Source organism: Stegostoma tigrinum, chromosome 22 (assembly GCF_030684315.1).
Source record: "Stegostoma tigrinum isolate sSteTig4 chromosome 22, sSteTig4.hap1, whole genome shotgun sequence".
Classification (NCBI taxonomy): Eukaryota; Metazoa; Chordata; class Chondrichthyes; order Orectolobiformes; family Stegostomatidae; genus Stegostoma; species Stegostoma tigrinum.
In genome coordinates, this window is record NC_081375.1 from 49,489,261 (window position 1) to 49,512,706 (window position 23,446).

Consider the following 23,446-nt stretch of genomic DNA (forward strand, 5'->3'; position numbering starts at 1 on the left):
ATTTCCATGCTGTATGTCCTTATAAAAAAATCAAGGCTGGATTCAGTATAAAGTTTACTCTATTTTGCTTAAGCCACTTCATCCTTCCTTGCTTGGGTATTCCATCTGGAACTGTGATGAATTAGGGAAGCACACACAGGGTCTGATTGTAACAAGGCGAAAGGTCGAAAAGTGAAAGGGATTTGATGTGGAATAGGATTCAGCAACAGAATTTTGTTGAGTCAATGCTTGTAGGGCCCTTTATGGACAATGGGAGGCTGGCTGGGAAAAACCTGGAGTCAGAAGGGGACAAAAGTACCGATGAGGGCTTCAGAGGATGGAAGGGAGGCAACGTGACAAGGTGAAATCCCTGTAATGAGGAAGAAATGGGAAGGAAGCTCACCTCTAGGTCAAGTAACCTTCTGAGGTCTCAAATAATCTGGTTCAGCCTGAGACAATAAGAAGGGGAGGGAACATAATCAGTGGCAATGAGTACTTACTGAGTTTGTATCAAGAGCTGAGCTTATCCTAACATTTATGTGTATGAGACTAAGTTCATTTAAAACCGGACTTTCGACAGAGTCTGACAATACAGAAGAGGTGAAAGGGCAGAGAGAGGTGATGGACAAGTAGAGGTAGAAGCCATCAGCATACATTGTAGGTGGCTCAGTGGTTAGCACTGCTGCCTCATAACACCAGGGACCCAGGTTTGATGTCAGCCTTGGGTGACCATCTGTGTGGAATCTGCATGTTCACCCTGTGTTTGTGTGGGTTTCCTTCGGGTGCTGTGCTTTCCTCAGGCTAGGTTGATTAGCACTGGGGAAATGCAGGGTTACAGGGATAGGATAGGCATCTGGATCTGGGTGGGATACTCTTCAGAGGATCAGTACAGAGTTGATGGGCTGAATGGCATCCTTCCTCCCTGTACAGTTCCTATGATACATATGGAAGCTAATCTCATGCCCAACAGTAATGTCACCATATTACAGCAGAGAGGTGAGGTTTAGATCCTTGGGGATAACATCATAGAGTTGGTTCGAGAAACCATTGGTTTGGTAAAAATGGAACCAAACAAGAGCAACTACACTGAACTGATTAATGGAGGAGAGAAGTTTTCTCCATTGAGAGGAGAATGAAGAAGGATGGTGTCATAGTCAAAGAGGAAGAAGGAGGATGAATAATGCACCAGGGATACAGTCATAGAGAATGCTGTTTGTGACTGACGACAGTGGCAGAAATCTGGTTGGAGCAATACAAAACATGAAACTGTGGAAAAGATATACAGGGACTTGTGAAGAGCCAGCTCTTTTAAGAATATTGGAGAGGAGGAGGTTTAAGAGTTGGGGCAGTAAGCTACGAGAACAGGGTAGGTGATTTTGAGGGGGAAATGCCAACATGAATTTTAAAAGGAAGGATTCATCATTTGTGGGGAGTAGCTAGCTAGCAGGGAGCCAGAAAAGAAAATCTAGTGGTCAGCAAGACTTTCTATTTCTACTGGGGAACACGGACTACCTTCCACATGACATCCTGAGAAATGGTGCTGATGGGGTGGAAAAGTAAACATTTTCCACAACAGCCCCAGCCAAAGATTTTACATTGAGTCCACTAATTTTCATTGAAAATCTAGAAGAAGAGGATGTATCCTTACAATCAGAGACAAGTCAGTTAAAAATAAATCACTAAAACTTCAACAGAAGGTTCTCAAGCGAACTGCCTCAGAAGCTGACAGATGCAGAATTGATCCACTTTGTTAAACTCTCTTCATTATTTTAAGCAGCTAAATCAGATTGTTCCTTTATTTCTTGGGACATAATCCAAATTACACTGCCTCACATCATAGCTCAGAGTTTCCACTGCCAAGACATGATTCTTGGGAGTCCCCACTGACCTCCAAATCAAATAGATCTGTGGGATGCCCAAACCCAAATACAATGCACCAAACACCAGTCTGAATTCTGGGACTATTTACAATGAACTAGGGGGCAGAGCCTCAAAATAAGAGGGAGCAGATTCATGACTGAGTTGAGAAGGAACATCTTCACCCAAAAGGTTGTTAATCTGTGGAATTCCCCGTCCAGTGAAGCAGTTAAGGCTGCCTCATTGAATGGTTTGAAGGCAAAGATAGATAGATGTTTGAACAGTAAAGGAATTAAGGGTTATGGTGAGTGGGTAGATAAGTGGACCTGAGTCCATAAAAAGACCAGCAATAATCTTATTGAATGGCAGAACAGATGGCCTGTTGCTCTATTTCTCATGTTGTTATGGTAGGACTGATGTATGGAGAGAGACCAGGTCAATTAAGACCATCTTCACTAGCATTCAGAAGAAGAAGAGCTCATAGAAAACCTATAAAAGTCTAAAGGGGCCAGACAAGAAGCATTTCCCAAATGACTGGGGAATCCAGAAACAAGGGCTCACTGTCTAAGGATAGGCTGTTTAGGAGTATGATGAGGAGACTTGCCTTCAAACAATGTGTGGTGAGTCTGTGAAATTCTATAACACAGAAAGCCATTAAACGCTTTCAAGAAGGAGTTAGATATAGTCAGAAGTTACATGATATCAGATTATAGTCAAACAGGTTTATTTGAAATCACAAGCTTTCGGAGCGTTGCTCCTTCGTCAGGTCACCTGAAGAAGCAGCAATGCTCTGGAAAGCTTGTGTTGTCAAATAAACCTGTTGGACTATAACCTGGAGTCAAGTGACTTCTGACTTTGTCCGCCCTAGTCCAACAATGGCACCTCCACATCAGAGTTAGATATAGTTCTTAGGGCTAAAGCACATGGGGAGAAAACAAGATATTGAGATCAGCCATGATCAGCCACGAAAGGACTGAACGGTCTGCGCCTGTTCCCATTTTTCTGTTGATAATGGGAACTGCAGATGCTGGAGAATCCAAGATAATGAAATGTGAGGCTGGATGAACACAGCATGCCCAGCAGCATCTCAGGAGCACAAAAGCTGACGTTTTGGGCCTAGACCCGAAACATCAGCTTTTGTGCTCCTGAGATGCTGCTGGCCTGCAGTGTTCATCCAGCCTCACATTTCATTATCCTATTTTTCTGTTGCTATGTTTCTAATCCTTTCTGATCAAGACTCTGAATGATTGCACAGCATATTATTAGTTTTAATTCATGAAGTCTTGTATCTCTTTCACTTTTTTTAGTGAGCCTGCACTCTAGTTTCTAATGATTTTTATAACAGAGTCCCTAAATCACACCCTCAACATTTGCCTGCTTATATTGTATTTCCATCTACAATTCATACCGTCAAATTTTACAGTGAATATAAGCTTGGCAGATTGGGATATGTAGAAATACATCTGTTTTCATTCTACCCACGCAGTTTTGTCCTTATGTTCTACTATTGTCATGTCTAAATCTGTCCTTTCTTGATGCACACAAAAAATTTCTATTGAGCATGATACCATCTGCAAGTGGATTTTGCTTTATTGTTTCTTGGCACTCATTACTCTCCTTGCCTTCTTTTGTTCCTTTCTATAATTTTCAATCTTAGCATTCTTGCCTTTCTTTTTTGACTGTGCATAAGCTTGCCTATTAAGTCTCTCATTGATTCTGATCACTCACTAAAACATGCTTGTTGATCTAGAGATTAGAAACCGTTCATTTGTTAACCACAAATAAACTCCTTGCACGAGTCTGCTGTTGATCTGCCAAGTTAACTACTGCCCTTTGATTCCTGCTTGTAATCCTCAGAGTGGAGGATTGGAGACCTTGTGGGACTACAGAGAATCCTTAAGCAGACCCACTGGATCCAGGTGGTAAGTGTAAAGGCCATCACCTCCTGGATCTGTTGGTCTTTGTCCCATTTTCTTACTTGCTGCTTGGAAAACCTGACTTCCTTGTCTATCAAAAATCTCTCTCACTCAGCCTTGAATAAAATCAATGATCTAGCCTCCGATGTTTTCAAGCGTAGGGAATTCCACAACCTTACAAGTCTTTGTGAGAAAAACAAAATCTCTTTGCATCTGTCTGAAAAATGAAACCCATTATTTTCTTCAATGGTGTCCCCGAGTTCCAGTCTCTCCAGCAAAGGGAAATATTTTCTCAGAATCCACCTTGTCAGGTCTCCTCAGGATCTTAGATGTTTCAGTAAGAACACCTCTCATTCTGCTAAACTTCACTGGGTACATGTCCAACGTGACTGAATCCTACATAATACACAGGACTCCTAACTATTAATTAGCCCAAATTAATTTAGCTTGTATTAAATGAATCTTTTTATTGATGTTGAGCAATAATAGATTGGGATTTAAATGAAACGGACTGTTATCTAGATCAAAGTTATTGACTCCTTGGCTCTGTTCTTTTGTATGTATTCTACCATGTAATTTGGTGATTAGAAATTCCATGCTGTATAAATACTTTCCATTAATGCTCTGTGGATGAGAAGTATTCAGACTAATATACTGTATCTTACCAATGGTGGCTCTAAAGAAAACGGCGAATCCATCTTGATTTGGAGTGACTCAGATGGACTCCCAGGGCTGTCACCTGCATCTCCACCTTCACCACCTCCCCACGTCACACCGTCCACATTCCCCTGGCCTGTATTCAACATTTTTAATTCGAGTTCCAGCTCTGCCTCAAGTTCTGCTTCCTCCTTCGCCTCTTTGTTGCTCTCTTCCAGGTGTTTCATCAGCACCGCGATAACTACATTCACCAGCACAAACTGAGCTGTCAGCACAAACGAGACAAAGTAGATTGGGGACACCACTGTGTTATAACAGGTGCCCTCTTGGTTACAGTCTCGCAAAGTATCCTGCCAATGAGGGAGAAAAGCAGTTAAAAAAAAGCAACAGAAAGCTCAGAGTCTGTTATGTGGATGGCAGTAGTGAGAAAACATGATTGCAAGTTCAAGAAGGTGGAACAAATAGCTTTCTCAAATATGGAACTAAATTTAATGTACTTCAAACTGTCATGTCAGTTAAGTGTCCCCTGGTGAAATGGGCATTTGGCTCAATTGAAGTAATTATTTTAATTTGATGCAGAAATCTAAATAACAACTATTAGGTGCTCCAGTATAGAAAGAATGTTAAAATTGTTGAGCTGAGATTCACTCGGATGACTTTAGATGGGAAGTAAAATTATGAAGAAATATTGGAATCATTTTCACTTGGGAAGAGAAATTCAAATGAGATTTAATAATAGTTATTCATGGGATTTGAAAGAGGAAGTCTTCTGATGAGGACTTTGGCTGAAGTCAGTAATTTAAACTATTGAATTGGTGGGGGTGATGAGAGATGGGGGTCAATGTCTTGACACAAAATTGTTCTGGGTAGAAGGAATAGTTGAGGTCAAGAGAGCTTCGGAAGGTGGGGGGAGGGGCATGATATTTGAAATTGAGGAAGGTACAGGAATCTGGGGAGAGAGGAACCTGATAAGTTTCAGGTTACTTCAGCCTCTTGTCTTGTTAAATTTCACTGGGGAGAAATGGATTGTAGGCAGGAAATGTAAAATGTGCTGTACAACACCAGCTGCTGATTATAAGCTTCGCTGGAACTGAATACTCACTGGACCCAGGCTGTACTTTGTGTTCAGCACTCCTACCCAGGGCACCGTTCTACCCTGATGCTTTTACTCTGTAATGTCTTCATGCACATTGCAAGTTTGGTTGATTGGCATGGTTGACTGCAGTCGTGCTCAATTTTGACAAATTAGAGACAATTAAAACAGCAGAGTCTAAAGCCGTTGTTGGAAGCAGATGGTGTCTAATATGTCAGAAACAGGACAGATGTCATTTGAAGAGAGTTGCTTCAAGTTATTAGCCAGAAGATAGAAAATGACCAATGAAAAGGCAGAAAGAAAAGATACCCACACCTTCAACATCTTCCTGTTCTAGTGAAAGGTTATCTAACTGACTGTTCCTCACTCCAAAGATGATGTAAAACCTGCTCAGTGTTTTACAGCATTTTCACCAAAGCAGAGAAACTGGATATTTGTCTCTTTGATGTTTATACAATCTTTACATGTGTGAATTAGCAGCTGGATTGGCTTATAAAACAACAGGGACTTCACTCCAAAAATAATTCATTGTTGCAAATTAGTGGGAAACATTCTTCAGGACTTGGAAAGTGCCATATGGCTATTGGTTGCGTTTTCTTCCTCATAGACAGAAGGACAGTAGAAAGGATTCCTGAAAATGATATTAAATCTTACTTTCAGCAGGGAATGGCATCAGATCACATTTGCTGAATTAGATACTAGTGATTTTCAGTGAAAGATTCTGTAGCCGGGAACAAAGGATGTCAAAGCCGTGTTCTGAAATGTATCAGACAACATAATTTCCACTTCACACACCAGGATGGGCTACATTTCCTTAAAGCAGTGCTTCCCAAACTTTTTCCTCACGTGACCCCATTTTAATACCCCAGACTTCATGTGACTCCAGATGAAGGTGTAGGTGTTTGTGAGAGTTTGTTGAGTGGTGGGGTAAGGATTTTCTTGAGTGGTTGATGGGGAGAGGGGGAGAGATACTGAATCTGCCGGAATGTGTTTAAATTGCATTTTGTTTTTAGAACATTACTAATTTTCAAAATTCTTTTTGTAGCAGTAGCAACCAGGCTTCGATAAGCTTCTTTGTTAATCCAGGCCCATCACTTAAAGAGGCCTCATGTTTGTTAGCATTCAGTCCGAGCACTGCCCCCAGCCGCTGAAGCTTACAATCATTAAATCTTGTCTCACGGTTCCAACGTTGGTTAGTTTGGGAAGCCCCACCTTTGGATTTGGGAATTTTACTAAAGGAGGAAAAAGCTCACCTTCATGATCCCATTCCAGTTATCTCCAGTTGACACTCGGAATAAAGTGAGGAAAGCCATTCCAAAGTTTCTGAATGTGGCATGTCGCCCTAACCCCTCACAGGGATGATAGTCATCACATTCTACAAAGAAGATATTAAACAAAAACTGTTGACTGAAATAAAATATCTTCTGAGGGTTCAGGGCGAATATTCTGTTATGTTGACATAATAAATTAGCAGTGTGGAGACCATTCTTCAGAATTAGACATTTAACTTGACCAACAGATCAAAGGAACAAGAGTAGGCAATTCAGTTTCTTTAGTCTGTTCCACCATTCAATTATATCATGATCGATCTGTATCTTAACTCTATTTTACCCATACTTAATACTTTGCTGAACAAAAATTTCCCAGTCTTAGTTTTCAATGTTATCACTAAATATTGCACAATTATGATGACGCCACTCAGCCTTCATGGCTGCATTGGCTCCCTGAATGAGTAATTTACTTAATACCATTCCCCTTTCTTCATCCTGTAATCCTACATATTTGTCCTGTTCCTAGAAACATTCTAACTCCATAGTAAATTTATCTATTGAACCAAGGAAAAATTGGATTTTCAATTTTTGAAAGAAATTCTCTTGCCTCTCAGCTACAACAGCTTTTTGGGGCGGGGAGGTGAGTTGCAGACTTTGACTACTGTTTGTGAGAGGAAGTCATCATGATACCAACACAGAATGACCTAATCTACATTGATGGTTGTGTTTCCCTCTACCCTTTGTTCTGAAAACCCCACTCTCTGCTTACCCTATCAACTCTTTTAATCATCTTAAACCCACATTAAATCACCCTTGATCTTTTAGGCTCACTTAATCTATGCAAGATACAATGGCCTAGGATTTGCAGTCATCAGCGAAGCCAGGGTGTTCACTTCTGACCTTGAAGAAAACCACTCACAAAGCTCTGGTGATCTTGTTGATGCAGTTTCTAGGCAGCAGTTTAAATCTGGGGCCAAATTAAGAAGCTGTCAAGGCACCAAGCAACAGTGACATTTGCAAGATGGTAAGGGATGCATAACACTGAGGTATTCACATACAGCTAACTAGGAGGTTAAAAGCATTCAACATCCTCCACTTTTAAATCAGTTTCTCACATGTAAATGATAAAGATTCAAATGATAAAGAAGTTAAATTGTAATCAAACTTTTAGAAAAGCCAACAATGTTTCTATAAATATAAAGCAAAGCTTTGGGGTAATTTCAGTATTTAGCAGTATTTGTGATGTTTGTACGCTATTAAAACACAGTCACACTTCATTTAAAAAGGGGTAACTTTTTTTAGGGAGTTTTATAAGAAGACTGACACTGTAGGAATGACAGTTTGATTGTCATTGAGTGTTGCCTGATCACTGGAGGCTGGGAGGAGGAGCACCTTCTAGAGATGGGTAGAATCACCACCAGGGGAGTAATGATGGCAAATGCAGTCAGTTTTGTGATCATTTATAGTGCGAGATCTGAGCAGATATTCCTAGGAGGAGGTGCAATGAGTAAGTCGCTCCGTCTGAGCCAGAAACACAGGGAATTGACAGCTAACGAAGGTGCCATTCATCTGTTTAACACAATCAATGGCAGAAAGTAAAAATGGGACAGACTGCTGGTCAGCCATGAGACGGAAAGAAATTGAAGTTTCTATTGTCATTGTCCATACCCCCAGTCAGCAGGGAGTTTGATCCCCGTTCCAGTGGCAGTAGATTTGGGACCTGCCTCCCATCCCTGCCCATGGGAGAGGTCATGTTATGCGTTACACCTGTATTGGGCAGAGAACCGATCAAGAAGATGAGAAAACCAAAGGTTTAGCTCTGGGCCATGTTGTGTTATTGAATCTGAATTTTGAACCTCTGCTCTCAACTGGCCAGATAAATGTGACCAACACAACATATCTTTGGTGGTAAGCTCTCTCCAGACCCACAGCAATGTGGTTGACTCTTAACTGCCCTCAGGGTAATTAGGGATGGGCAATAAATGCTGCCTAGCTAGCAACGCCCTCATCCCGTGAATGAGTAAAGAAAGAACTAAAGAGTTGGAGCTTCCTTACCATAACTATGTCCAGATTATTGGCAAAATACAGCAGATAGGAACAACCAAATCATGAGTAGAACTCTACGGAGGACAGGGACAAGCTGTCTAACAGTCAGGACAGCCCAGTCCATGCTGCAGGGCTCCACTCCAACACCATCCCAAACCACTTTCCATTGCTGTTAGCAGCCAGAAGCCATTGTTAAAACTACCTTGTTCTCATAACAATAAGACAGCAGATTCCCTAAATTCTGATGCAATTAATCCATGTAAGAGGTTTCATTGATGAGTAACCAACCCTCTGGTAACTTTTATTATTTAAGAAAATAAGATTTTGGGCTACATTATGTGCGTGCACTGACGTATGAAATGTTGTAAATGTAGCACATTTGAGAAGAACAAGTGATTTTGGACATCAGGTTCCCAAAGGTCTCCCACCATTCAGTGTTTACTCCCCTCATGTTTGGGTCTGTTGCAGACTAATACATAGACGTTGAGAGATGATTTGCTATGATTGTCATCCACTGTGCTCTTATCAAATCCCAGTTACAGGAGCTATATTAAATTGAGGAAAGCAGGTCAACAAATGAGTATCATGCAATACAAAGGAATTTTCAACTCAAAATAAATGTATTGTCCCTGCTGTATCTCACCTAGGTCCCCAAAAAGTTCAACTCCAAGAGCTGCAAATATGAAAAACAGCAGCATGAACAACAGTCCAAGATTTCCGACCTGAAAGAGACAGAAAGAGCATGATGAACATTGGTGAACATGCGTGGAACTAACACATGGGATGTCTTCAAATGATCATGTCATCTTTTACTTCTGATTTACAACATTAGATGAACGAAATGGTCACACATTGTACTTTTGTTTAATTGATGCTGTAAGCTTCTGATCTGACGATTCTTCAAATAGCAAGTCAGAGAAGCTTCCGGAATCAATTATGGTAAGTAAACTTTCATTTTGGAGGGTTCAATTTGAGACAATAGACTAGAAGTTTCTGACTGGAATATCTGCTGTAATATATGTAACATGTTTACATGACATTACTTTTTAATTTCAAAGGAAGCATTAATTTGATTTAAAAATTGTCATATGAATTGTTAACTAACTAGAAGCTGACATCACAAAAGGTAACTTCTAAAGATAAATTTATTTATTTCAACCTATAATAAATATTTGACCCAGCAGCTGAACAAAGAGAAGATCAATAAACACAGGCATCAAGTAATATTGAAGTAATACAACTCAGTCACTTTATAGTTTCATCAAGTTTGACATTATGGAGAGAGAGAGAGACAGATGGTATGTTTTTGACGTGGAATGTTAGGACAAGCCCACCTTCTTGTGGGGTGTGGGGAGATGTGAAAGATGCTAATGGTACCCTTTGAATAAGAATCAGGGAGTTTCTGCTGAACTATATTCATCACTCCAATCATGAAATCATAGAATCCCTGCAGCAGGGAAGAGGGCTTTTGGACCATTGAGTCTGCATTGACCCTCTGAAGAACATCCCACCCAGACCAACACTCCTACATTTTACCTGTAACCCTGCGTTTCCCATGGCTAATCCACTCTGCCTGCACATCCCTGGACAATATGGGGCAATTTAGCACGGCCAATCCATCTAACGTGTTCATCTTTGGACTGCAGGAGGAAACCGGAGCACCCAGACGGACCACTGCCGACACAAGGAGAATGCGCAAACTCCACACACACAGTCGTACATGCCTGGAATATAACACAGATCCCTAGCACTGTGAGGTAGCAGTGCTAACCACTTCACCATCTTGAGCAGTCACTCCAAGCCCTTCTTGTCATTTGGTGTAGATGGGACCAGAGAGGATAGAGCACCTCCTTGTTAATCTGCTCCTGAGTCTCATCAAGGTGGTTCCTAACAGGTACAAGTAGCAAGCAGGATGATGACGGGCTCATTTTTCTGTGGGGGCGAGGGTGTCACACACAATGTCAGCTGGTACACGTGAGGCCTTCCTTCAGTGCTGGCAATCAACATGACCAAAACAGATGACCTTACGATACCAACATTTGTGGAAGTTTGAAGCACTCAACTGGCACTTCAAAATGTCATTCAGGATTTGTGAAGTACTGTAGGATACCTGGAAGTTGTAAAATGAACTATATTATTGCAGGCTCTTTCTTTCTTAAATTGAAGAGATGCAATGTACAGAACGCTACTGAATCTGAAAGCATTGAAGATAAGTTAGGTCAAAGAGAATTGCCTAGGTGAAGTTAGTCCTGATTTTTAAAAGCCTGTATATTATAGTCCATGCATGAATTTAATGTGGTCACCAGGGGTCTTGCCTGCCAGCTGGAAAAGCAGGAAGAATCCCACATGCCTCTTTTGGAGAAGGTCTGTTTTGACTTCCTTGGCGTTATTAAATGTAGCACAACTGAGCTAACTGGGAGATCTGAAATGTGAGGCTGGATGAACACAGCAGGCCCAGCAGCTTCTCAGGAGCACAAAAGCTGATGTTTCGGGCCTAGACCCTTCATCAGAGAGGGGGATGGGGTGAGGGTTCTGGAATAAATAGGGAGAGAGGGGGAGGCGGACCGAAGATGGAGAGAAAAGAAGATAGGTGGAGAGAGTATAGGTGGGGAGGTAGGGAGGGGATAGGTCAGTCCAGGGAAGACGGAGAGGTCAAGGAGGTGGGATGAGGTTAGTAGGTAGGAAATGGAGGTGCGGCTTGGGGTGGGAGGAAGGGATGGGTGAGAGGAAGAACAGGTTAGGGAGGCAGAGACAGGTTGGACTGGTTTTGGGATGCAGTGGGTGGAGGGGATGAGCTGGGCTGGTTTTGGGATGCAGTGGGGGGAGGGGACAAACTGGGCTGGTTTTGGGATGCGGTGGGGGAAGGGGAGATTTTGAAGCTGGTGAAGTCCACATTGATACCATTGGGCTGCAGGGTTCCCAAGTGGAATATGAGTTGCTGTTCCTGCAACCTTCGGGTGGCATCATTGTGGCACTGCAGGAGGCCCATGATGGACATGTCGTCTGAGGAATGGGAGGGGGAGTTGAAATGGTTCGCGACTGGGAGGTGCAGTTGTTTATTGCGAACCGAGCGGAGGCGTTCTGCAAAGCGGTCCCCAAGCCTCCGCTTAGTTTCCCCAATGTAGAGGAAGCCACACCAGGTGCAGTGGATACAGTATACCACATTGGCAGATGTGCCGGTGAACATCTGCTTAATATGGAAAGTCATCTTGGGGCCTGGGATGGGGGTGAGGGAGGAGGTGTGGGGGCAAGTGTAGCACTTCCTGCGGTTGCAGGGGAAGGTGCCGGGTGTGGTGGGGTTGGAGGAGAGTGCGGGTATACTGCAGAGATGGTAATGGCTGCTGGTAATGAAGCCTCCTCAAGTCCAGGATGGCTGGGGGACACAGGCTACAGGTCAGTGATAGTAGAAAAGGGATCGCGGGGGTGAGGGTTGTAGGAGTAGGCGGAGAGGGATTGGCACACAGGGCAGGTGTCACCCTCAGTGGACCCCTCCCTTCTTGATGCCAACTCCCTTGCTCAGGCAGTGTGCTCTGACCTCCTCCTCCCAGAAGCTGGGTAACAACCCCAATGACATTTGCTATTTGGGTTTTCTGTACGATTAAACTCCCACGTATTGCTAGCTGTAAACTTGGTGGGGTGGAATGAGATCGCCGAGTGGCATTAATTGCCTGCTCAAGGGATCCAGCTGGTGGTTGAGTGGGAAGGCCCAGACTAATCAGGGAAGAAGCAGGATGTAGACAGGGCCCTCGCATGTGATCCTTCTGTCTGAAGTGCAAATGTTGATGTCAGAGTGACAGCCGACCATTTACATGAACAAATCACTCATCCCAGTTACAGGGAGAACAGGACATGCAGAAGTAAATGTTAAAGCTATGAAACTGCTTCTGATTTCTCAGTTTTATTCAATGCTTTACACATCAGGTTATCTTATTGACGTCATTCTCACTAATGTGTGCTCCATTCATTGGCTGCAATTCAAAATGTAAATCTCATACCTTCTAATGCCTTTTTTAACTTGGAGAACATCTGAATAAAATATCTAATTGAAGGACAATTACACGATTTTATTGAATGTTCTGCAAATTTTCTGTCTGCCCCCAAACTATCTACAACTTATCTGACAGTCACCTCATTGTCACCACTGCCCTCTGCATTCAACAGTAAATACTATCTTGATGGTAAAGTCTTTCAGCTCAGTCCCCTCTGTGCCAACATTAAGAGATGAGGCACACGTGATGCATTTGGATGACTGGTACTATCATTGGCTGCTCTGCTCCAGATTTTCAAGCCAAGCTCAATGTCTTCAATTCTGCATATGAAAGATTTGGTCTGTCATTGAATGTCACAGAGTTATAAAGCTGTACAGCATGGAAATTGACCATTTGGTCCAACTCTTCCATGCCGACCAGATATCCTAAATTAATCTAGTCCCATTTGCCAGCATTTGAATCATATCCCTCTAAACCCTTCCAATTCATATACCCATTTAGATGCCTTTTAAATTTTGTAATTCTACCAGCTTCCACCACTTCCTCTGGTAGCTTGTTTCATACATGCACCTCCCTCTGCATGAAAACGTAGTCCCTTAGTTCCCGTTAAAATCTTCCCCCTCTCACACTAAAACTATGTTCTACAATTTTGGCCATGAACACATTGACTATTTATCCTATCCGTGCCCCTCATGATTTTATAAACCTGCATAAGGTCACCCCTCAGCCTCCCACACTCCAGGGAAGATAGCCCAGGCCTATTTAGCCTCTCCCTATGGCTCAAACTCTCCAACCCCAGCAAAATCCATTTTTCTGCACCCTTTCAAGTTTCACAAAATCTTTCCTATAGCAGGGAGACCAGAACTGAACGCAGTATTCCAGAAATTGCCTAACCAATGTCCTGTGCAGCTGCAACATGACCTCCCAACTCCTCTAGTAAATGAGATAACAAAGTGTGAAGGTGGATGAACACAGCAGGCCAAGCAGCATCTTAGGAGCACAAAGGCTGACATTTCGGGCCTGGACCCTTCATCAGAAAAGGCTTTTCTGATGAAGGGTCTAGGCCAGAAATGTCAGCTTTTGTGCTGCTGAGATGCTGCTTGGCCTGCTGTGTGCATCCAGTTCCACAATTTGTTATCTCGGATTCTCCAGCATCTGTAGTTCCCATTATCTCCTTTAGTAAATATACTGAGCAAGAAAGGCAAATGTACCAAATGCTTTCTTCACTACCCTGTCTAAGTACAATTCCATTTTCAAAGGTATATGAGCCTGCACCCAATTACTCTTTGTTCAGCAACACTCCCCAGGATCCTATTGTTAAGGCTTTAGGTCCTGTCCCAACCATAGCTCATATCAACCTGGATCTAGTCAGTAAAATACACCATCTAATGTAAATGCTGACAGAGAGACTCTGGAACATGTTGAGTATTTTCCATACCTTGTGTGGCCTACTCCCAGAAAAGGCCACTGTAAGACCAGTACAGAAATTCGACCACAAAGATGCTGCCACACTGAGGAAGGGTCACCGGACCCGAAATGTTAACACAGATTTCTCTTCACAAATGCTGCTAGACCTGTTAAGCTTTTCTAGCAACTTCTGTTTTAATTTCTGCCACACTTGTTGGATTTAATGGGAGAATTGTTCAACAAATGATTGTGTCCCTGTTGAAGCCAGTTTTATTAGCAATCAGACAAACTCTTACAAAATCAATTATGTTGGTCTGCACTTCGAGGCAGGTTGGCTGAAAAAAGTCTCTCATGCTAGGATCTTTTTCTGTCAGCTCTCTGATGGTTCTTAGCGGAGGCAGGTGGGGGGTGGGGGGAAGCGGAGAAAGGAAATGCTACAGAATACTCTGAAATCCGCCTAAAAGCAGAACAGCACTGATGTTAATGACTGGTGGGAGCTCATGGCCAACTATTCAAAATTGTTGTAAATTGTTCATCAAGCATCACAATTCCCAGTATTAAATACTGAATTCAAACAGGGCAACAGCACGAGAGAAAACAAAAGGATGGAAGCCTTGTATCTGGAAAAGGAAGAAAAGCCCTGGAACATCCTGCCCAATGTGCCCAAATGTCTGTGGATCACAAATCAGCATCTTCAGTCACATGAAGACCCTCAGCAGAAACCCTTGACAATGATACTGAAAATTGAATCAGAGCGGGGGAGAGACAGTTAAAATCCTCACTTCACCTAGTTTGAGAGTGGGTGCTGAATGAGTGTTCCGTGCTGGTAAGTACCAGTAATGAACAAATGTTCAGTGCCAGTGTGTACTAGTAATGATTAAGTGTTCAGTGCCAGTGTGTGTCATTATCAAGAGTCAATGTTAAATGAGTGTTCAGTGCCAGTGTGTGCCAGTACTGATTCTCACTTTTGAATGGATATTCAGTGCCAGTGTGTGCCAGTACTGAGTCTCAGTATTGAATGGGTGTTCAGTGCCAGTGCGTGCCAGTATTGAGTTTCAGCATTGAATGGGCGTTCAGTGCCAGTGTGTGCCAGTATTGAGTCTCAGTATTGAATGGGTGTTTAGTGCCAGTGAATGCCAGCATTGAGTCTCAGTACTGAATGGGTGTTCAGTGCCAGTATTGAGTCTCAGTATTGAATGGGTGTTCAGTGCCAGTATAGAGTTTCAGTATTGAATGGGTGTTCAATGCCAGTGTGTGCCAGTATTAAGTTTCAGTATTGAATGAGTGTTCAATGCCAGTGTGGGTCAGCATTAAGTTTCAGTATTATATGGGTGTCCAGTGCCAGTATTGAATCTCAGCATTGAATGGGTGTTCAGTGCCAGTCTGTGCCAGCATTAAGTCTCAGTATTGAATGGGCCTTCAGTGCCAGTATTGAGTCTAAGTATTGAATGGCTGTTCAATGCCAGTATGTGCCAGGATTGAGTTTCCGTATTGAATGGGCGTTCAGTGACAGTGTGTGCCAGCATTGAGTTTCAGTATTGAATAGGTGTTCAGTGCCAGTGTGTGCCAGTATTGAGTCTCAGTATTGAATGGGTGCTCACTGACAGTGTGTGCCAGCATTGAGTTTCAGTATTGAATAGGTGTTCAGTGCCAGTGTGTGCCAGTATGAGTCTCAGTATTGAATGGGTGTTCAGTGCCAGAATTGAGTTTCAGTATTTAATGGGTGTTCAGTGCCAGTGTGTGCCAGTATTGAGTCTCAGTATTGATTGGGTGTTCAGTGCCAGCATTGAGTCTCAGTACTGAAAGGGTGTTCAATGCCAGTGTGTGCCAGCATTGAGTCTCAGTATTGAATGAGTGTTCAGTGCCAGTTTGTGCCAGAATTGAGTTTCAGTATTGAATGGATGTTCAGTGCCAGCATTGAGTCTCAGTATTGAATGGGTGTTCAGTGCCAGCATTGAGTTTCACTATTGAATGGGTGTTCAGTGCAAGCACTGAGTCTCAGTTTTGAATGGGTGTTCAGTGCCAGTGTGTGCCAGCATTGAGTCTCAGTATTGATTGGGTGTTCAGTGCCAGTTTGTGCCAGAATTGAGTTTTAGTATTGAATGGGTGTTCAGTGCCAGCATTGAGTTTCAGTATTGAATGGGTGTTCAGTGCCAGTATGTGCCAGTATTGAGTTTCCGTATTGAATGGGTGTTCAATGCCAGTGTGTGCCAGCATTGGGTTTCTGTATTCAATGGGTATTCAGTGCCAGTGTGTGCCAGCATTGAGTCTCAGCATTGAATGGTTGTTCAGTGCCAGTATTGAGTTTCAGTATTGAATGGGTGTTCAGTGCAAGTGTGTGCCAGCATTGAGTCTCAGCATTGAATGGGTGTTCAGTGACAGTATTGAATTTCAGTATTGAATGGGTGTTCAGTGCCAGTGTGTGCCAGCATTGAGTCTCAGTATTGATGGGTGTTCAGTGTCAGTATTGAGTCTCAGTATTGAATGGGTGTTCAGTGCCAGTGTGTGCCAGCATTGAGTCTCAGTATTGATGGGTGTTCAGTGTCAGTATTGAGTCTCAGTATTGAATGGGTGTTCAGTGCCAGCATTGAGTTTCACTATTGAATGGGTGTTCAGTGCAAGCACTGAGTCTCAGTTTTGAATGGGTGTTCAGTGCCAGTGTGTGCCAGCATTGAGTCTCAGTATTGAATGGGTGTTCAGCATCAGTATTGAGTCTCAGTATTGAATGGGTGTTCAGTGCCAGTGTGTGCCAGCATTGAAAACAGTATTTAATGGGTGTTCAGTGCCAGAAGTGAGTCAGAGTATTAAATGGATGTTCAGTGCCAGTGTGTGCGAGCATTGAGTTTCAGTATTGAATGGGTGTTCAGTGCCAGTGTGTGCCAGCATTGAGTCTCAGTATTGAATGGGTGTTCAGTGCCAGTATTGAGTTTCAGTATTGAATGGGTGTTCAGTGCCAGTATGTGCCAGCATTGATTTTTAGTATTAAATGGGTGTTCAGTGCCAGTGTGTGCCAGCAGTGAGTTTCAGTATTGAATGGATGTTCAGTACCAGTATGTGCCAGTATTGAGTTTCCGTATTGAATGGGGGTTCAGTGCCAATGTGTGCGAGCATTGAGTTTCAGTGTTGAATGGGTGTTCAATGCCAGTGTGAGCCAGCATTGAGTTTCAGTACTGAATGCGTGTTCAGTGCCAGATTGTGCCAGTACTGAGTCTCAGTATTGAATGGGCGATCAATGCCAGTGTGTGCCAGTATTGAGTTTCTGTATTGAATGGGTGTTCAATGCCAGTGTGCCAGTATTGAGTTTCCATATTGAATGGGTGTTCAATGCCAGTGTGTGCCAGCATTGAGTTTCCGTATTCAATGGGTATTCAGTGCCAGTGTTTGCCAGCATTGAGTCTCAGTATTGAATGGGTGTTCAGTGCCAGTATTGAGTTTCAGTATTGAATGGGTGTTCAGTGCCAGTCTGTGCCAGCATTAAGTCTCAGTACTGAATGGGCCTTCAGTGCCAGTATTGAGTCTAAGTATTGAATGGGTGTTCAATGCCAGTATGTGCCAGGATTGAGTTTCCGTATTGAATGGGCGTTCAGTGACAGTGTGTGCCAGCATTGAGTTTCAGTATTGAATCGGTGTTCAGTGCCAGTGTGTGCAAGCATTGAGTTTTAGGATTGAATGCGTGTTCGGTGAAAGTTTGTGCCAGTACTGAGTCTCAGTATTGAATGGGTGTTCAATGCCAGTGTGTGCCAGCATTGAGTTTCCGTATTTAATGGGTGTTCAATGCCAGTGTGTGCCAGCATTGAGTTTCCGTATTGAATGGGATTTCAGTGCCAGTGTGTGCCAGCACTGAATCTCAGTATTGAATGGTTGTTCAGTGCCAGTATTGAGTTTCAGTATTGAATGGGTGTTCAGTGCCAGTGTGTGCCCGCATTGAGTCTCAGTATTGAATGGGTGTTCAGTGCCAGTGTGTGCCATTATTGAGTCTCAGTATTGAATGGGTGTTCAGTGCCAGTGTGTGCCAGCATTGATTTTCAGTATTAAATGGGTGATCAGTGCCAGTGTGTGCCAGCATTGAGTCTCAGTATTGAATGGGTGTTCAGTGCCAGCACTGAGTCTCAGTACTGAATGGGTGTTCAATGCCAGTGTCTGCCAGTATTGAGGTTCTGCATTGAATGGGTGTTCAATGCCAGTGTGCCAGTATTGAGTTTCCGTATTGAATGGGTGTTCAATGCCAGTGTGTGCTAGCACAGAGGTTCCGTATTCAATGGGTATTCAGTGCCCGCATTGAGTCTCAGTATTGAATGGGTGTTCAGTGACAGTATTGAGTTTCAGTATTGAATGGGTGTTCAGTGCCAGTGTGTGCCAGCATTGAGTCTCAGTATTGAATGGGCCTTCAGTGCCAGTATTGAGTCTCAGTATTGAATGGGTGTTCAGTGCCAGTATTGAGTTTCAGTATTGAATGGGTGTTCAGTGCCAGTGTGTGCCAGTATTAAGTCTCAGTATTGAATGGGCCTTCAGTGCCAGTATTGAGTCTCAGTATTGAATGGGTGTTCAATGCCATTATGTGCCAGGATTGAGTTTCCGTATTGAATGGGTGTTCAGTGACAGTGTGTGCCAGCATTGAGTTTCAGTATTGAATAGGTGTTCAGTGCCAGTGTGTGCGAGCATTGAGTCTCAGGATTGAATGGTTGTTCAGTGCCAGTATTGAGTTTCAGTATTGAATGGGTGTTCAATGCCATTATGTGCCAGGATTGTGTTTCCGTATTGAATGGGTGTTCAGTGCCAGTTTGTGCCAGAATTGAGTTTCAGTATTGAATGGGTGTTCAGTGCCAGCAGTGAGTTTCAGTATTGAATGGGTGTTCAGTGCCAGTATGTGCCAGTATTGAGTTTCCGTGTTGAATGGGGGTTCAGTGCCATTGTGTGCGAGCATTGAGTTTCAGTACTGAATGCGTGTTCAGTGCCAGTTTGTGCCAGTACTGAGTCTTAGTATTGAATGGGCGATCAATGCCAGTGTGTGCCAGTATTGAGTTTCTGTATTGAATGGGTGTTCAATGCCAGTGTGCCAGCATTGAGTTTCCGTATTCAATGGGTAGTCAGTGCCAGTGTTTGCCAGCATTGAGTCTCAGTATTGAATGGGTGTTCAGTGCCAGTATTGAGTTTCAGTATTGAATGGGTGTTCAGTGCCAGTCTGTGCCAGCATTAAGTCTCAGTATTGAATGGGCCTTCAGTGCCAGTATTGAGTCTAAGTATTAAATGGGTGTTCAATGCCAGTATGTGCCAGGATTGAGTTTCCGTATTGAATGGGCGTTCAGTGACAGTGTGTGCCAGCATTGAGTTTCAGTATTGAATAGGTGTTCAGTGCCAGTGTGTGCAAGCATTGAGTTTTAGTATTGAATGCGTGTTCGGTGAAAGTTTGTGCCAGTACTGAGTCTCAGTATTGAATGGGTGTTCAATGCCAGTGTGTGCCAGCATTGAGTTTCCGTATTCAATGGGTATTCAGTGCCCGCATTGAGTCTCAGTATTGAATGGGTGTTCAGTGCCAGTATTGAGTTTCAGTATTGAATGGGTGTTCAGTGCCAGTCTGTGCCAGCATTGAGTCTCAGTATTGAATGGGTGTTCAGTGCCAGTGTGTGCCATTATTGAGTCTCAGTATTGAATGGGTGATCAGTGCCAGTGTGTGCCAGCATTGATTTTCAGTATTAAATGGTGTTCAGTGCCAGCGTTGAGTCTCAGTACTGAATGGGTGTTCAATGCCAGTGTGTGCCAGTATTGAGGTTCTGCATTGAATGGGTGTTCAATGCCAGTGTGCCAGTGTTGAGTTTCCGTATTGAATGGGTGTTCAGTGCCAGTGTGGCCAGCACTGAGGTTCCGTATTCTAAGGGTATTCAGTGCCCGCATTGAGTCTCAGTATTGAATGGGTGTTCAGTGACAGTATTGAGTTTCAGTATTGAATGGGTGTTCAGTGCCAGTGTGTGCCAGCATTGAGTCTCAGTATTGAATGGGCCTTCAGTGCCAGTATTGAGTCTCAGTATTGAATGGGTGTTCAGTGCCAGTGTGTGCCAGCATTGAGTTTCCGTATTGAATGGGTGTTCAATGCCAGTGTGTGCCAGCATTGGGTTTCTGTATTCAATGGGTATTCAGTGCCAGTGTGTGCCAGCATTGAGTCTCAGCATTGAATGGTTGTTCAGTGCCAGTATTGAGTTTCAGTATTGAATGGGTGTTCAGTGCAAGTGTGTGCCAGCATTGAGTCTCAGCATTGAATGGGTGTTCAGTGACAGTATTGAATTTCAGTATTGAATGGGTGTTCAGTGCCAGTGTGTGCCAGCATTGAGTCTCAGTATTGATGGGTGTTCAGTGTCAGTATTGAGTCTCAGTATTGAATGGGTGTTCAGTGCCAGTGTGTGCCAGCATTGAGTCTCAGTATTGATGGGTGTTCAGTGTCAGTATTGAGTCTCAGTATTGAATGGGTGTTCAGTGCCAGCATTGAGTTTCACTATTGAATGGGTGTTCAGTGCAAGCACTGAGTCTCAGTTTTGAATGGGTGTTCAGTGCCAGTGTGTGCCAGCATTGAGTCTCAGTATTGAATGGGTGTTCAGCATCAGTATTGAGTCTCAGTATTGAATGGGTGTTCAGTGCCAGTGTGTGCCAGCATTGAAAACAGTATTTAATGGGTGTTCAGTGCCAGAAGTGAGTCAGAGTATTAAATGGATGTTCAGTGCCAGTGTGTGCGAGCATTGAGTTTCAGTATTGAATGGGTGTTCAGTGCCAGTGTGTGCCAGCATTGAGTCTCAGTATTGAATGGGTGTTCAGTGCCAGTATTGAGTTTCAGTATTGAATGGGTGTTCAGTGCCAGTATGTGCCAGCATTGATTTTTAGTATTAAATGGGTGTTCAGTGCCAGTGTGTGCCAGCAGTGAGTTTCAGTATTGAATGGATGTTCAGTACCAGTATGTGCCAGTATTGAGTTTCCGTATTGAATGGGGGTTCAGTGCCAATGTGTGCGAGCATTGAGTTTCAGTGTTGAATGGGTGTTCAATGCCAGTGTGAGCCAGCATTGAGTTTCAGTACTGAATGCGTGTTCAGTGCCAGATTGTGCCAGTACTGAGTCTCAGTATTGAATGGGCGATCAATGCCAGTGTGTGCCAGTATTGAGTTTCTGTATTGAATGGGTGTTCAATGCCAGTGTGCCAGTATTGAGTTTCCATATTGAATGGGTGTTCAATGCCAGTGTGTGCCAGCATTGAGTTTCCGTATTCAATGGGTATTCAGTGCCAGTGTTTGCCAGCATTGAGTCTCAGTATTGAATGGGTGTTCAGTGCCAGTATTGAGTTTCAGTATTGAATGGGTGTTCAGTGCCAGTCTGTGCCAGCATTAAGTCTCAGTACTGAATGGGCCTTCAGTGCCAGTATTGAGTCTAAGTATTGAATGGGTGTTCAATGCCAGTATGTGCCAGGATTGAGTTTCCGTATTGAATGGGCGTTCAGTGACAGTGTGTGCCAGCATTGAGTTTCAGTATTGAATCGGTGTTCAGTGCCAGTGTGTGCAAGCATTGAGTTTTAGGATTGAATGCGTGTTCGGTGAAAGTTTGTGCCAGTACTGAGTCTCAGTATTGAATGGGTGTTCAATGCCAGTGTGTGCCAGCATTGAGTTTCCGTATTTAATGGGTGTTCAATGCCAGTGTGTGCCAGCATTGAGTTTCCGTATTGAATGGGATTTCAGTGCCAGTGTGTGCCAGCACTGAATCTCAGTATTGAATGGTTGTTCAGTGCCAGTATTGAGTTTCAGTATTGAATGGGTGTTCAGTGCCAGTGTGTGCCCGCATTGAGTCTCAGTATTGAATGGGTGTTCAGTGCCAGTGTGTGCCATTATTGAGTCTCAGTATTGAATGGGTGTTCAGTGCCAGTGTGTGCCAGCATTGATTTTCAGTATTAAATGGGTGATCAGTGCCAGTGTGTGCCAGCATTGAGTCTCAGTATTGAATGGGTGTTCAGTGCCAGCACTGAGTCTCAGTACTGAATGGGTGTTCAATGCCAGTGTCTGCCAGTATTGAGGTTCTGCATTGAATGGGTGTTCAATGCCAGTGTGCCAGTATTGAGTTTCCGTATTGAATGGGTGTTCAATGCCAGTGTGTGCTAGCACAGAGGTTCCGTATTCAATGGGTATTCAGTGCCCGCATTGAGTCTCAGTATTGAATGGGTGTTCAGTGACAGTATTGAGTTTCAGTATTGAATGGGTGTTCAGTGCCAGTGTGTGCCAGCATTGAGTCTCAGTATTGAATGGGCCTTCAGTGCCAGTATTGAGTCTCAGTATTGAATGGGTGTTCAGTGCCAGTATTGAGTTTCAGTATTGAATGGGTGTTCAGTGCCAGTGTGTGCCAGTATTAAGTCTCAGTATTGAATGGGCCTTCAGTGCCAGTATTGAGTCTCAGTATTGAATGGGTGTTCAATGCCATTATGTGCCAGGATTGAGTTTCCGTATTGAATGGGTGTTCAGTGACAGTGTGTGCCAGCATTGAGTTTCAGTATTGAATAGGTGTTCAGTGCCAGTGTGTGCGAGCATTGAGTCTCAGGATTGAATGGTTGTTCAGTGCCAGTATTGAGTTTCAGTATTGAATGGGTGTTCAATGCCATTATGTGCCAGGATTGTGTTTCCGTATTGAATGGGTGTTCAGTGCCAGTTTGTGCCAGAATTGAGTTTCAGTATTGAATGGGTGTTCAGTGCCAGCAGTGAGTTTCAGTATTGAATGGGTGTTCAGTGCCAGTATGTGCCAGTATTGAGTTTCCGTGTTGAATGGGGGTTCAGTGCCATTGTGTGCGAGCATTGAGTTTCAGTACTGAATGCGTGTTCAGTGCCAGTTTGTGCCAGTACTGAGTCTTAGTATTGAATGGGCGATCAATGCCAGTGTGTGCCAGTATTGAGTTTCTGTATTGAATGGGTGTTCAATGCCAGTGTGCCAGCATTGAGTTTCCGTATTCAATGGGTAGTCAGTGCCAGTGTTTGCCAGCATTGAGTCTCAGTATTGAATGGGTGTTCAGTGCCAGTATTGAGTTTCAGTATTGAATGGGTGTTCAGTGCCAGTCTGTGCCAGCATTAAGTCTCAGTATTGAATGGGCCTTCAGTGCCAGTATTGAGTCTAAGTATTAAATGGGTGTTCAATGCCAGTATGTGCCAGGATTGAGTTTCCGTATTGAATGGGCGTTCAGTGACAGTGTGTGCCAGCATTGAGTTTCAGTATTGA

General features: G+C 43.4%; 1 protein-coding gene across 1 annotated transcript in view; it reads right to left on the reverse strand.

Moving 5' to 3' along the window:
* The window catches only part of cacna1g (calcium channel, voltage-dependent, T type, alpha 1G subunit), a 465,891-nt gene that overhangs the window by 39,245 nt on the left and 403,200 nt on the right, over positions 1–23,446 (reverse strand). The window contains exons 30-32 of the mRNA XM_048554900.2: positions 9,463–9,541; positions 6,756–6,877; positions 4,418–4,759 (exon numbers count right to left, since the gene is read on the reverse strand). Coding sequence (XP_048410857.1) covers positions 4,418–4,759; positions 6,756–6,877; positions 9,463–9,541 — 543 coding nt within the window. The remainder of the gene's footprint in view (positions 1–4,417; positions 4,760–6,755; positions 6,878–9,462; positions 9,542–23,446) is intronic.